This window comes from Condylura cristata, unplaced genomic scaffold (genome assembly GCF_000260355.1).
Source record: "Condylura cristata isolate star-nosed mole 26May11 unplaced genomic scaffold, ConCri1.0 scaffold00004, whole genome shotgun sequence".
Taxonomy (NCBI): Eukaryota; Metazoa; Chordata; class Mammalia; order Eulipotyphla; family Talpidae; genus Condylura; species Condylura cristata.
The window spans coordinates 55,673,171-55,688,138 of NW_004567105.1; the positions used below are offsets into that span (position 1 = coordinate 55,673,171).

General features: G+C 37.3%; 1 protein-coding gene and 1 pseudogene across 1 annotated transcript; both read right to left on the bottom strand.

The window, feature by feature from the left end:
• Nucleotides 1-3,428: 3,428 nt before the first annotated feature.
• On the bottom strand, nt 3,429-8,745 carry PDE12 (phosphodiesterase 12). Its single transcript, XM_004676039.2, has 3 exons — nt 7,401-8,745; nt 5,459-5,537; nt 3,429-4,819 (listed from the first exon to the last, which is right to left on the bottom strand). Exons 1-3 carry the CDS (start codon nt 8,703-8,705, stop codon nt 4,377-4,379), a joined length of 1,827 nt encoding a protein of 608 aa, XP_004676096.1. The 5' UTR covers nt 8,706-8,745; the 3' UTR covers nt 3,429-4,376.
• Nucleotides 8,746-12,058: 3,313 nt separating this feature from the next.
• LOC101629965 lies at nt 12,059-14,454 on the bottom strand (annotated as a pseudogene).
• Nucleotides 14,455-14,968: the final 514 nt, after the last annotated feature.

Below are 14,968 nucleotides of genomic sequence, written 5' to 3' on the forward strand. Positions count from 1 at the left end.
AAAATTACGAGTAAGAACTATCACTGACCATGTGTTTTGACAATCTAAAGTCTGAATCCTACTGGTAAGTTGTTCCACTGAGGGTAGCCATCAGCCAGCTGAAACCATACACTTAGTATTTTTAAGCTTTACAAAGTAAAGATTGTATTTAATGAATAAAATGTTAATTTAAGCATCTGGCCTCAATATAACACAATTTGCAAGATAATTTTATGTATTATAATTTTTACTATAATCTTTTTAAAGCTTGTCTTTAGGATTTCCTTTTCAAAACCTCAGATTTTTAGTAACTATAGTCATTATACATTATAGTAGGTTATATTCAGCCATAATCATCTCTGTTTCTGGGGAACTAGTATTTAGGAATTCTTACTACTTGCTACTCTACCTAAACTGAGACTTAAAAAGTGACAGATGATAGCAGAACATGGCTAAACCATTATAAGCTAACATTGATAAGCAAGTTCATTCTCTGAAACAAATTCCGGATCTATAGATCCACATTTTTTAAAGTGACTTTGTTGTTGTTATCATCTTAGGCTTCTTATTCTTTCCAGATTGTTTACATTCCAGGATTTTCACCTTTTTGTAAGATTTTCTTCCCAAATCTCTTCAAAAGAAATGATGAAACTGACCTTTCCAATAGGACACCAAGCTTATAAAAATAAGCAGGATTGTTAAGGATGCGGTCCCTGGGCAAAAAAAGAGGAGGCGGGGTAACCTACTCAATAATCTAGTTCATGGCTGCAACAACATAAACTAAAGCTAAAAATACATTGGGAACAATAACCACTTCACACCTACTTGGATGATTTTTATAAAAAAACATGGTGAGGATATGGAGAAACTGGAAATCCTCATACATTGGTGGTGGTAGAAATACTGAAAACATTTGTTCAAAAAATGTCCACAAATGTCCAACAGCAGCACTAATAATAGCCTACAGGTGGGAACAACTCAAATGTCCATTTAGGTACATAAAGTGTTATAGTCATACAATGGAATATTAGCCATACAAAAGAAGGAAGTTCTGATATACATAACAATGATGAATCTTAAAAGTCAGATATAACAGATCATTTACTACATGATCCCATTTATATAAAATAGCCAGGATAGGTAAATCCACAAATACAGATTAGTGGTTAGCAGGGGCTGCAGGAGTGAAGGGATTGGGGAAAGATGTAATGATGAAAATATATTGAAATTACATAAAGATGATCACACAACTTTGTAGATCATGTATTTTAAAATTGGTAATCGTGACTTAGACCTCAAGAATGTAGTAGTGTTATTTGGAAATTACTGTTAAAAATTGCACAGTTAATACAGTTCTGATACCTTGATTTGACATTAAATTTCTTATACCTTGATTTGACATTAAACTTCTTATAAAGTGGGACCTAAGAATTTCAGTATTACCCAAACCAGTTAACACTCTTGTGTTTCTTCCCCTAAAATAAATCCAGTGTTCCCTTTTAAGCACTAAATTGAAAAAAAAAAATTCAAAACATGTAAATGTTTTTGAATTGTTTAGGAAATTAGTGTTGGCTGTTCATTTTTCTGGAAGAAATACTTTTCCCTATTGAGTTGTCACATGGGTTTTGTGATAAATGTACAATGCAAACCCTCACTCTCATTCTATAGACTGGTATAATCTTAATTAAACCAGTTTGTTGGGAACTTTTGCTTATACTTTATAACTGGAGAACATAGATCTAAAAGGAGATCTGCCACAATGTTCTTTGAACTTCTTTCTCATATTATGTACCTTCATACTAAAACCAGCTCATTTTGATGTGAGCGTATCATAGTTCTCAGAAGTTTCCATCCAAGGAAATTCTATGAAATTGGAAACAACTGATTTTACTATGTGAGGTTTCAAAGGACATCACATTGTGACCAGATGATTTCTTTGCTAATGAATTATGAACTACTAGTATATACATCTACTGTAGTGGCAATTGTGTAAGAATTTTAACAGGATAACATGTTTTATAAAATTTTTAGTCATTTATAATAATATAAAAATTGGGGGGCCTCGCTGGTAGCACAATGGGTTAAAGTGCAGCACTATGAAGCTGTCCATAGCAACTGCACCGTGAGTTTGGTCCCCAGCCAGGAGCTGATCCACATGGCACAGGAGAACTCTCCTGTCTCACCCACTGCTCCCCTCAGTAGTGTATTTCAGTCAATTTGCCTATTCTGCCCCCCACTCTGTCTCTGGTGAATCCTCTCATCCTGTCCCCCACCCCTACACGTCTGGCCTGTACCCCGGTTCTTATATGTATAAGTAAATAAATCTTAAAAAATATATACAATTTTGAAATGTTAATTCCTAAAACAGGAACTTATAATTGTGGTCCACCATAGAGTTGCTAGATTTCCCATATTTTATTAAAATCAAATGTACTAAAAAAATTCAAATGCACTAGAAAAATTCACTCACAAAGATGGCTTTAAACACATACATTTCTGAACACTGTATTGTAACTAATGAATACAAGGAAATTTTGGTAGGCTATTTATGTAATTTTATTAGTGTTCCCTACCTTTGGACTTTAATCACTATCATGTCTGTATTAGAAATTTGACCAGAGTATATACAGCACCTCACAATATTCTATATGCCAACAGTATGAACTTTTTCTATTTAATCTGGTCACAGTTCAGTCAGTAAATATCAAATTTAAAGATTAAGGATGCGGAATGTTTGATAAGCACTAAAAGTGTTTCAGACTGAGTTCAATTTAGCTAACTGACTGTGGTGTTAATATAAAACCTATGATTTTCTTACAGGCATGTGCATGTCATATCATAAGTTTTCTTTGCCAAAGAACCAGATTCCAGTTTTAACATATTATTTATGTATTTTTAAAGGATGTAAAAATGCTCTAAAAATCTTATTCAGGAAGGCACAATTCGGTAATAACAATTTTTCACTTACAGCTTTTGCTAAACAAGATCCCAGGAAACCGCCATGTTAATTTATCCCTTCAAGGACTTTAACTACTTCAAGTTTTGATCTGAAATACAGGTAAAGCTCTCTCACTCTCCAACGTAGTGAACTAAGAATTATTAATATATTGGATAGTGCAGAATACTAAAGTATAGGCTACTTTATCAAAAGTGCCAAGTACTTATTTTACCAGATTCAGAGATGAAAGAATTTGGAACAAAGGCTTTCATTACTAGAAAATCAGAGCTCTCTTTGAGGTGGGTGGGCTTTTAATATTTAAGAATTAAAAGCAGAAATATAAGACAACATTATAGTTATCCTAAACACCAAAAAAGTAATAACTAAAGCATTACAAATCAGGGAAAATGGCAGCTGAGTTAGAAAAGCTCAGTTATCACTATAGGTTAAACAGTTTGGCTTTATAACTTAATTTTTTTAATAGTAAATAAATCATATATACAATGTTTTCTGTAACTAAAACTAAAATGTTCAAGTTTATAAAAGAATAGTTTTGTTTTTTAATTTCAGATGCTCAAAACTCCCTGTACTACCATTTTTCATACTTATAAAAACAATTTTAAAAATAATTCTAGCATAGAAATGCTCAATGGTTCATTGAAAATTTCAAGCCCATGTCAGTAGGCAACTTCATAATATGTTGTATTCTCTAATATTATAAGGACAATACTGTTTTGAGTTATGAATATTTTTCATGGGCCAAAGTAATTAGACAATGGGATCAAGTTGACTATGTTGCCATTTACTCTGAATATTAAATTGTGCCTGCATCTTAAGTCAAAATGAGCTGCAGTAAGAATGAGAATATGCCCATTTGTTCCATTTACTATAAACTATTAAAAATGAGAAAATGAAAATACCCATGTTAACTAAAAAATGAAAGATGTGAAGCATTAATAATTTTGATACTTTTAATCTTTTGTTAAAGCTCTTAAATTGTATTAAATTGCTAACCAAATTGAGGTAGACCCTATTGTCATTCCATGTGTCAGAACCTAGGCCCCTCACACCTTTTATGCACATTCTTCCTAATTATATAAACATGATTCACTTGAGATATGTATTATGATAGAAAAACTATCAGGTCATTCAAATGACACTTTAAAAAAATTCTTAATTACTAGCTAAAAAAAAGTACTTATAAAACATACACAATAATTCAGTTTTCTTCCTGCTAGTCATAAATATATTTGCTTTTCTTCCAAATATAGAAAAAAGGGTAGAGAAACTATAATATGCAAACATTATGAACAGTCATGTAATGAAGACATTGGACTATAACTAGTAGGGTAAGAACACTTTACCTTAGTGTCTAGTTTTCTTCTCTGAAGGTTACAGTAAGCTTTGATTCATATTAAATTTTCTACTCAAGCACACTTAAATTCCATTAAATACAAACCTATTTCCATTTTAAGTCACATACAAGTGCTATGTGATCAGAAGGATGGGAAACACTAGGTAAGGCCTGGTGGGTAGTAACTTCTTCATGACTAGGTAATGGAATCACTTGTTCAACCTCTAAAGCATTTAAGTCAATGAAAATGTAATCTAAACATCCATGAAAGCCACCAACGTAATTTGTATAAGCAGGTTCACCACAAGCACTTTTTAGTTTGAAAAAATGAGTAAGAGACATATTGCATCGTTCTTCTTCCCCACTGGAAGCCCAGTCTTCATGATCCTCTGGTATGTCTCCATTGATGACGTAATGATACATTCCTGTTGATGGGGTACTATTAAAGTCCCCACAAAATATAACTGGTATGCCAGGATACAGATCACAGGAGACATGCCTGATATGAGCCAAGGCTATTGCCATTTGAATGAGACGAATATACCCACCTATGAATATAAAAAAACAAAATGTAAGTCCTTTTAAAAGTTGCCTTTACATTAAAAAGAGAAAATGCACAAAACTCACAAACTATAGTATCTAGGTGACATTCAAGATAGATATTTGTATGTGTGTGTGTGAGGGGATTGCAGGAAGGTAGTCAAAAGATAGAACTTATGGTTATAAGATAGTAGTGGGGATATAATAGACAATGTGATGCATGTGGTAAATACTGCTGTCTGGTATATTTTAAAATTGCTAACAGTATATCCTGGAAGTTATCACAAGGAAAAACTTTTTGTTGGTACTTATATGAAGTGATGGATAGTAACTAAATGTGGTAATCATTACCCAATATAAGTCATTATGTTACACACCTTAAACTTCTAAGTGTTACACATCAATATCTGTCAATAAAAATGAAAGAAAATGGACTAAGGTGATGGCACACAGGTGATTTGGTGATGGGAAGCCCACAAGGATTACAACTGAGATAGAAAAAGGCACAAAATGATGTAAAAATAAACTGTTATATTGTTAAAAAATATAAAGAAAGAAAATGATTGAATATGTATCTCTATGTAAAACTGCTCCACCAACTTTAATTCACCATGTTTAAATCACTTGTAAAAACCATTAATATCTACCTTTTGGGTGCCAGTAGAGATGGGTATTAGCAACACATATCTTTTTAGAAGAATCCGTTGTAGACTGAAGAACAGAAACCTAGAATAAACAGAATATGCTGAGCTTAGTTGGGATATGTCAAACTCCAGAATGTTTTTTTTTTTTAATATTGTATGCCCAAGGGGACTGCAACTGAGATGAAAAAATGCACAAAAACATGTAAAAATAAACTATTATAAAATTTAAAATATATATATAATAAAAATAAATAAATATCGTATGGGCGATTTATTCCATACTCTACCCCACTGATGAATTATGGTAGCAATTATGAAATTTAGTATTTGCTACAGTTTTACAATATACAAGTGCTCTGCCTTGGGAATCAGGCATAAACTATTCCAACAAACACTGTATTATACAAAGAATACACAGCGTATTCTACACTGTAGAATATACTCAGACTAGAAACAGTGTTTTTATTTTTTAAAGATTTATTTATTTGTGCATACAGAACTGGGGCACAGGCCAGAGGTACAGGGGCAGGGAGAGGATTCACCAGAGACAAAGTGGGGAGCAGAATAGGAAGATCAACAAAATATGCTGCTGAGGGGAGCAGCAGCAAAACAGGAGAGGCCTGCTGTGCCAAGCAGCTCATTTTGGGGGCTGTGGATCGAACTCACACTGAAATGGCTGCAGCTGGCTTGCAGTGCTGCATCCTAACCCATTGTGTCACTAGGGAGGGCAGAAACAGTGTTTTTTTGTTTTTTAAAGATTTATTTATGCATTCAGAACTGGGGTACACTCAGAGGTGCAGGGGTGGTGAGAGAAGACAGAGTGGGAAGCAGAACAGGCCAACGGATGGAGTATACTAAGTGGAGCAGTGGGGGGGTCACAAGAGGTCTGTCGCACCATGTGGGTCAGGTAGGGGAGGGAATCAAATTCATGCTGAAGTGGCTTTAGCTTCTTAGTGCTGTGCTTTAACCTGCAGCGCCACCAGGGAGGGCCAGAAACAGTGTTTTTAAATGGGTAAATATAGGTTTTGGAGTCAGGCAGACCTACAAAAATCCACTCAAGCATTTATAGCAGTGGGGTCTGGAGAGGGAGACATTTTTCCTGAGTTAGTTTTTTCATCAGTAAATAAGAGTCAGTATATGATACACATCAAGAGGGACTGTCTTGTAAATAACCTTACGTACAGTCACATGAAACACGAAAAAAAAAGCAGTCTTTAAAAAAAAGGGAAAGAACTTTAACTGACTTGGTAACACTCTTGGCCCACACATTTGTGAAGGTGGATAAGTAAACTTACCCATTTCTCCATTTACATAAATCGAAGAATAGCTATAACACAGAAATCGTATAGGATTACTATAGACCAAAAGTTGAAATAACTAATATTCATGGAGTACTTCTAAAATAGGCCACACTTAAATTTTTAAGTACTTTAAAAGGTGTCAGAGTACTACCTACTGCTATTCTTTTTATATATGTGCATACAAGAACTGGAGTGTAGGCCAGAGGTGCTGGAGGTGAAAAGATTCACCAGAGACAGAGTGGGGCACAGTGGGTGAGACAAGCCTGCCACGCCTTGCCTCACCTCCCTGGTTGAGGATCAAATCCATGCCACTCATGCAAAAGTGACTGGCCATGCATGGCCTGATAGCACAAGACTTTAATCCCTGGGCTACCAAGGAGCCCCTGTCTCTCCTACCAGACTGTAGGCACTGTAAGTCTGTGCCTTTGTTTAAGGCACTCTGCTCATTCCATGCCCAGTACACCAAAGGTGCTCACCAAGCATTTGCTCAATGAATGAATGAAAGCAAAATTTCGGGAAGATACAAAAACAATCATCTTTCATTAAAACTGTCTCATTGTCTCATCTCTATTATAAGCACAGTCCTCTTCTCTAGGGCCCTGAAAATATATGGCTATGTAAAGAGAGTGATGGAGTTACTTTACCTGAAGGACAGAAGATCTCTGTAACACCCTCTCTTTTGCAGAAGGGTACAAAACTAGTTTCCCCAGCAGTTCTTTGTGCAGTGGGTCAGACTCCAGGGCTTCATGGAAAGAAATGTCATGCTGGCTAAGGAGACTAAACTTGGACTTTCGGTAGAAAGTGGCCAGACCTTCGTGCTGCTTGATTCGAAACAGGCCTTCCAGTCCAAAGGCTTCGAGGGCAGGCATCAAGCTGTCTGTAAACACGCTGCGGTCAACCTCTTGCAAACATATGAGGTCTGCATTGTAGCCTGTGAGTTCTTTCTGGATAAGATTCTGGCGGTAATCAAGCTCGAGGGCGTAGGGGGCACAGTATGGGTACAGGACAGTCCGCGAAAATTCAGTTTGTGCGTACGTATCTGCAAGGATGTTGTAGGACACAGTGCGGATGAGAGAGTCATCGGCCACTTTCTTGGTGTAGAGATGCCGGTGGTCAAAGGTGCAGGTGCCAGGCCCGGCCTCCACTGGACAACTTTCCAACTCTCTGCTTGGCCCGAAGCGCTGCCCATTGCCTGGGGTGCAATGAAACTTGAGCCTAAGACCGATGTCGGCATTAGTCGGGGTATAAACGCGCTGGTCCACACCAGTCTCTGTCCAAGTAGGAGAGGGCGAAGACGGAGACAATGACGAAGGGCCCCCGCCTTCTGGTTCCGCCCCTCGGGGTTTGGCTTCTTTGTACCAGCGGAAGAGGGAGCTGGAGGGATCCCCAAACTCTAGGCTGAGCTTGGGGCACACCGGGAATCCGGCCATTATATAGCGTGGCAATTGCAGCTCCGTAAAAGCGGGAGGGTTGCGCTCCACCTTGTACTTGACATCGCCTATCTGTAGCACCGCGCCGTCCTGCCAGGCGTCCACGTTGAGCACGTCCTCAGCGACTGCCTCCTCCCGGTAGTACAGCTTCACCACCGGCTCGCAGGCCGCAGCCGGCTCGGGTCCAGGCCCCGCACAAGACACACCGCCGCTCGCGTTTGGCCTGTTCTTCCGGCTCTTTTTGGCGGCGGCCGCCTTCGCGTGGCCCTTGAGAGCGTTAGTAGCGATTCGGCTAAGGGCCCGACCCAGTGGCTCGCTCTGATCACGTTGCATGTTCTTGTGGCTGCCGTCGGCCAACGCGAATGACAGGCTTAGCTTGGGCTCCGAGGGCACACAGCGTACTACAGCCCGCTCCATCGCGCCCGCCGCCGTCCCAGTTGCTGCCTCCGTCTGGCTGTGCCGTTCCACCGCCGTACGCACCCCACGAAGCGCAGCGCGGGCTACTGGGAGCCTCCACATGTACCTGGTAGCCCAGCGGCGACCAAGCGTCAAGTGGAGAAAGAAGACACATCCGCCGGCTCCAGAGCCATTCAGTCTCGCAACTTCCGGCCGACAAAGAGAGGGTGCACTGAGCTCCTGCTCCGCACTTTCGCCAGGCCGGATCATCTGCTCCCCCTTTCCGTAGCCATTATCTGTCTTTTAAGTCCTCCAACTTTAATTTTACCTTCAACTAACGTCAGGAAAAAATGTAAATAAATAAAACATGGACGTTTCAAAGGGAAATATTGCGCGCCACAGTTTTATCGAAAGTGCAGTTGGAAACATAATGCTGTGTGCGCAAGGCGGGGAAGGGACGGTAGTCACGGTTTCGCTTTCCGGAAGGAGGCGGGCCCCTCACCTGGGCTAATTGACGTCCAGTCTTCACGCTGTCTAGGGTGAGCTACGCCCGCTTTTAGGGAACGCCATTTGGATTGTCGCCCTCGCCCCAGGCGTGGAAAGCGTTGCTCTTTTCCTCTGCGTTGCATTCCGGAAACTGCTTTCCTTCTTCCGAGAAGTGGTGGGTTTACACCTCAGACGGCGGAAGCGCCAAACCGCCGTGCTGAGACTTAGTTAATCGCAATGAACTATGTAAGAACTTGCATTTAGTGAGGTGACTGTTGTTAAAACATATTTCACGGAGGCGAGGTTCAGAAAGTTTAAGTTACATGCTCGAGGTCACACGACATTGCTGAATAAATGACAGAGAGTCTGAGAACAAATGGCAGTTAAGGGAAGTGTTGCTTCACTGAAAAACACATGAAAGTGTTTCAAGGAAGAGTGGTTTTGTCTTGACTTTAACTAATATTCTGTGATTAAGTAAAGGGAAAAAATCTTTGACAACTCAAAGAACAAACTGAGGAGTCGCTTCTCTAGGAATATCTATTTCTACTCATTTTCTCTTACTCTACAACTAGAATGCTTATTTATTGGCTGTCTAATAGTAAGCCACACACACAACAGCTGTCTGAGAATAAGTCACACAGACACCCGGCCCGACTTACATGAAATAAGTTAAGTCTTTTGAGTTGTGTTCTAAAAGAAGGGTGACTTCCTCAGTCATTTGAAATTTCTACTCCTCCTCTTCCTTGTCTCATCCACAAAGCCTTTGACAAAGATACTGATGGTATGTATGGAGTACATACTTTTAGGAATAACAGTTATTCAATTTTACTAACAGACTTAAGAAAGGAAAAAATACAAGTCTCAGTACCCCCATTTTTAGTACCCACATTAGCAAGTATGAATTTTGAGATGTTTTTCCTTTTAGGAAAATCCACTAACATCCAATCAAAATAACAAGTACAGTTAGTTAAGAAAAATACTAGAGTTCAAAATGAGAATCCAGTGTTTTTAGAAAGCACTCCCTTTCTTTATACTGCCACAGATGACTTACCCATTTCCTATAATACTATATGTAGTAAACAATACTTTGTAATTATGAAGGGAAAAACTATATGACCAGACAAAGATACTGTAGTTCTGTAAAACTACACAACTGTACACTATGTGATAAAACAGAGTAGGTACACTTTGTATCACAGTAACACACAATGACTTGTTTGTAGGAATGTTATAGTATAGTTTCTGATGCATTCAAATTCTATGTGTTTACAGTTCAGGAGTCATAGGGTGAAAAGAACAATCACTTAACGCTTACACAGAAACATCTGAACACATACAGTATGACTAGATATTAATGTGAAATTTACCCAAAAAACTCAAAATGAGAAATCTGATCTGTATAACCTATGTGTATTTTTTTTTTAAGTCTTGAGGACAGCAGTTTACAAAATAAAAGCAAATCACTATGTAGAAATGAGGACAATATAATTTCCCTGTGGAGGGAAAAAAAATGTTTGCTTATAACAGGAGGTCTTTCTGCCAAGAAGTGTCCTCACATTTTATTTTCTAATAATGGGGAGCCACAAGAAAATACTGAAAATAAAAAAAAGGCAACCACTGAAATTGCTCAGTTGTGTAGTATCACTATTTGACTGAAGGCAATTAAAAAAATGACAACCAGAATGTGTTTATAAGCAGTTAATAGCATTACTGAATATGTTAAGAGAATGAAGCTGCCTCAATACACCAAATGGAAATGTATTATCACTACATTTTATTCTTTACAATATATGTCAATAGAAAAGATGAGTTATATTTTAAGTCCCAATTATAGCATGCTAATTAATAAACACTTAAAATTTCTTACTATTTTTATGGGTTTAGCACAATTTCTTTACACTCATGCAACTTTGAGTCCTTGCCTATTAATCTCAGTAAGCATATAACAAATGCTAAGATATTGTAAATGACAAAACTTTTCTGAGGTACATTTGAAAATTGTATGTATGAGAGGAAGTATACTCATTTGTTTTGCCTAGAAAGATACAAAGCGAATGCAGAAGTTTCTGAATGGTAGAAAATTCAGCTTTCTTCTTCCTATCATCTCTGCTGCATATAATTTTTTAAAGACCTCACCTTTAAGCTTGTTCTCCATGGCTTAACTAGGAAGTGAGAAATCAGAGAACCAGACAATTGAGTGGAAGGATATCTGAGGTTAAAATGAGAGAAAAAAATATATTTTTAAAGATTTATTTATTTATACAGAACCGGGGTACAGGCCAGAGATGCGGAGGGTGAGAGGATTCACCAGAGACAGAGTGGGGAGCAGAACAGGCAGATCGACGGAGTACACTGCTGAGGGGAGCAGCGGGCGGGTCAGGAGAGGTCTGCCTTGCCCTGTGGATCTCCTCCGGGGCAGGCGGGGATGGAACTCAAACCCCCTAGTGCAGTGCTTAAAGCCGCTGCACCACCAGGGAGGGCCCAAAATGAGAGAAAATATTAACATGCAAGTAATGGTCCAAATTCTCAAAGTTTATATTAAATAAATTCAGTTGTTATATATGAGATATTCATTTAATAGCGGTTTAGGCATAGCAAATCATACAAATCATTACCTTTTGATACTTTGTACTTATATAGTTTAATTTGCAAACAATTTCTATAACATTTCTAAATAGATTATATCTTGAAAACTATTCATAGAGAAAAACCTATGGAATAAAGTTGAAGAAGGCCCTAAATTATATCATTATTAGAGGTGGAAAATAACTGACAAGACTATTGTAACATTAACGTCTACAGCTCTTGTAGCTACTTAAGACACAGTTTTAGACACGAAACCCAACATTTCCAGTAGCTATAAAAACAGTTAAAATGAAAATTTTCCATGAAAGTCCTTATAACGTGCTTAATGTAAGAACTAGAATGCATGTCTCATGACATTTTTGCTGTAACTCCTATTTGCTTTACTAAGGGTGTAGCTTCAAAATTCAGTCACCTTCAGCTTCAGACTGATTCTTCTCAGCATTTTTGAGCCACTCTATAAATGCTTTCACTTGCTCAAGGAAGACACTTTTGTCCTTTGCAAGTGTGTGTCTTCATATCACTTCAGAGTGGGCTCTTAAGTTTTAATTAAAAGCATCACTGTTTTCTGGAAGACTTCATGAAATGGGTGTTGTCAAACAATACTCTTGAATCGTCAATACAGTTTCAAGCTAACCTTGAATAGTAAAGGCAGCAAGTACAGGGCTATATTGCTTCAAATGCTTGATGGCTCACTCTTCTAAAGTGCCTCATTTTTGTTCCAGTCCATGGTGTTCATTACACTGGAACAGTCTACTCATACAATGAGCTCTAGGAATATACTTTTTTCATCTTTTTAACATACAAAATTGTATGCTAAAATGGAGCTTAATGGGAATCTGTTCTTGAAGTTCTTTCTGGAGTTCCTTAGGAGGTTATGGTTGCTGATTCTGACCATGTTTTGAAAATTCTTTCAAACCTGCATCAGTACTTTTTGAAATTTTCAATACTTGCTTTATTGGCAGGAAAAAAATTCAGTTATCAATGCTGACTTTCTGAGACTTTCAGCTACTGCATTGATATCTTTTTTCATTTATCCATAATTTTAAGAGTTGTACAGCAAAAGCTGCCAAAATCCAATGGTATTTCAATGAATACATTGAGTATTCCATTAGCCAGAGGCCCACTGGTTAATATGTTTCACTTTGATTCTGAAAAACCACTTAAGAATGGCTGCAGCTCTTTTATTGTATTTTCCAAACTTTTCACCAGGTATTTGTAGCAACTGATTAACTTGTTAAACACCTGAGCAAGTGCTTGCCTGGTCTGTCCATCTTCTTGTGCTGTGAACACAGACCTTTGTATCTATTCAGCTGCCAGAGCACCATCTGGGGCCAAACTTCCACTGGCTATCAGAATGTCAAAGTGTTTCTGCAAAGAGCAGTAGTTAAATTTTGCTCCAGAACCATCAAGAAACTTTGGTATTGCTTCCAAATTGGTACCAATTTCAATTAATCGTTGAAAAATACAGTTTTAAAACTGAGTAGTCAAAACCTTCCTTTTTCAGGTCTTAACATATTGGCATGATAGTGTTGGCTTTTGTTGTTTTTTAAATTATTCATAAAAGACACTCAAACTTAAGGTGAAAAGTGCCAGAAGTCCCCGATATGGCAACTGTGGCAGTGTCTCCTCTGCCAAAATGTCACTTTAGTTATCCCCAATATTTTCCATTATGAAGTTTTGTAGAACTCAATTTTAAATCAGTCTATAAAAAGAGAAAAGTCCTATAGAAAATTGACTTTCCTGCAAGCACATAATTTAGCTTCACCCAATGAACAGTCTATGCCAATTATGAGACATGACTTAAAGTGTCATTTCTTTTTTAGTTCTTTTGAAAGCATTAAGCATACACATACTGACATAGACTAATCCCTCCATTCCTGACTACTCTTTACATGCAAGCATTTATGAATATAAACCTTTCTCCTACCTTTGGGTACAAATTGGGATGCAATTATCCATTTACCTCCTTCTTTTTACAGTCTTTTGTCAATTCTCTCAAGAAGTGTTCTGAAAGTGTCACAATTTCTTTTAGACAGTTTGAACTCAACAGACTTGAAAAATAATACATAATAAAGGGTGTGTTTGAAGTTATATTTTTATGAATATAATTCATAGCTTTATGAATTATATATATCATAATTATATATATCATAATTATATATATCAAAATTAAAAATTGAGATATTAGGACATTGGACCAATGTTCTTCCTGACCAAAAGCAAAACCCCTGATAGAAGCCACTTTATAAATTCCAGTCCAAACTAAGAAACACAAGCTGACTTACTAAATCAAAATTATGGTTAATGGAAAAAAGGATACGGTTATTCTTGTTACTTACACATAAGACCAGTTTCTTGTAATTACCTTTACTTTGTAGTAGCATTTGTAGTTAGCATTTTTAAAAAGCTTAGGTCAACATGGTTTTGTAGCTTTTAGTGATGGTAGTTTAGAGAAATCTATCACTTCTTATTTCAAATTTAATAATTTCCATTTGCTTTTCTTAAGGGAACAATTTATTTGCTTCTTTAAAAAAATTACTTTATACACTTTTTTTCAGATATGACATATTGTATTAGTCCAAAGTATACAGGATAATGATTTCATGGTGTATATATTATATATTATGATGATTATTACCATCAGTTTAGTAAACATCCACCAACCTCACATAGTTAAGTGATTATTCTTGTGATAAGAACTTCCAATACTTACTCTTAGCAATTTTCAAATATATCATACAGTATTGTTAACTGTAATGACCAAGTTGTATGTTACATCCCCAGTTTGTGCCTTTGGCATCCTTTATCCATTTCTATCCTACTTCTTCCCCCCCCCCCACTTCTGGCAACCAATGATTTATTCCTTTTATTAATGACTGGTTGTTTTAGATTCCAGTTACAACTGAGATCATACAGTTTGTGTCTTTCCCTGTCTGACTTATTTCGCTTTAAATACTGTGCATGTTGTCACAAGTGGCAGGATTTCCTTCTTTTTATGATTAATACTCCATTTCCCTTAATTTACTCATTAGTTAACACTGGACTTTCTGATGTTTCCATTTATTGGCTATTGTAAATATTGCTGCCATATACATGGTTTTTGTGTATGTTGTGGGGGGAGGAGCTGATACCTATACAGTGGAGATGCTCACAGATTATGTGGTAATAAGAGACCCATACACCAAGTGATCCAGAAGCTTTGAGTTTGCCATACTGAGTAGGTGGATGCAGTCATGAAGCCATGAAGACAAGGCCTCACAAATTCAATGAAAAGTTGTGGAACCAAGACATAAGAACAGAAACCATAAAATACC

What these genes read in the sequence shown, in the direction of transcription:
- PDE12 (XM_004676039.2), bottom strand. Translation starts at nt 8,705, where the DNA reads ATGTGGAGGCTCCCAGTAGCCCGCGCTGCGCTTCGTGGGGTGCGTACG. An exon ending in AGAGATCTTCTGTCCTTCAG is followed by an intron (nt 5,538 to 7,400) that starts GTAAAGTAACTC and finishes TGTTTATTCTAG; the next exon opens with GTTTCTGTTCTTCAGTCTAC. An exon ending in TCTCTACTGGCACCCAAAAG is followed by an intron (nt 4,820 to 5,458) that starts GTAGATATTAAT and finishes TTATATTCATAG; the next exon opens with GTGGGTATATTCGTCTCATT.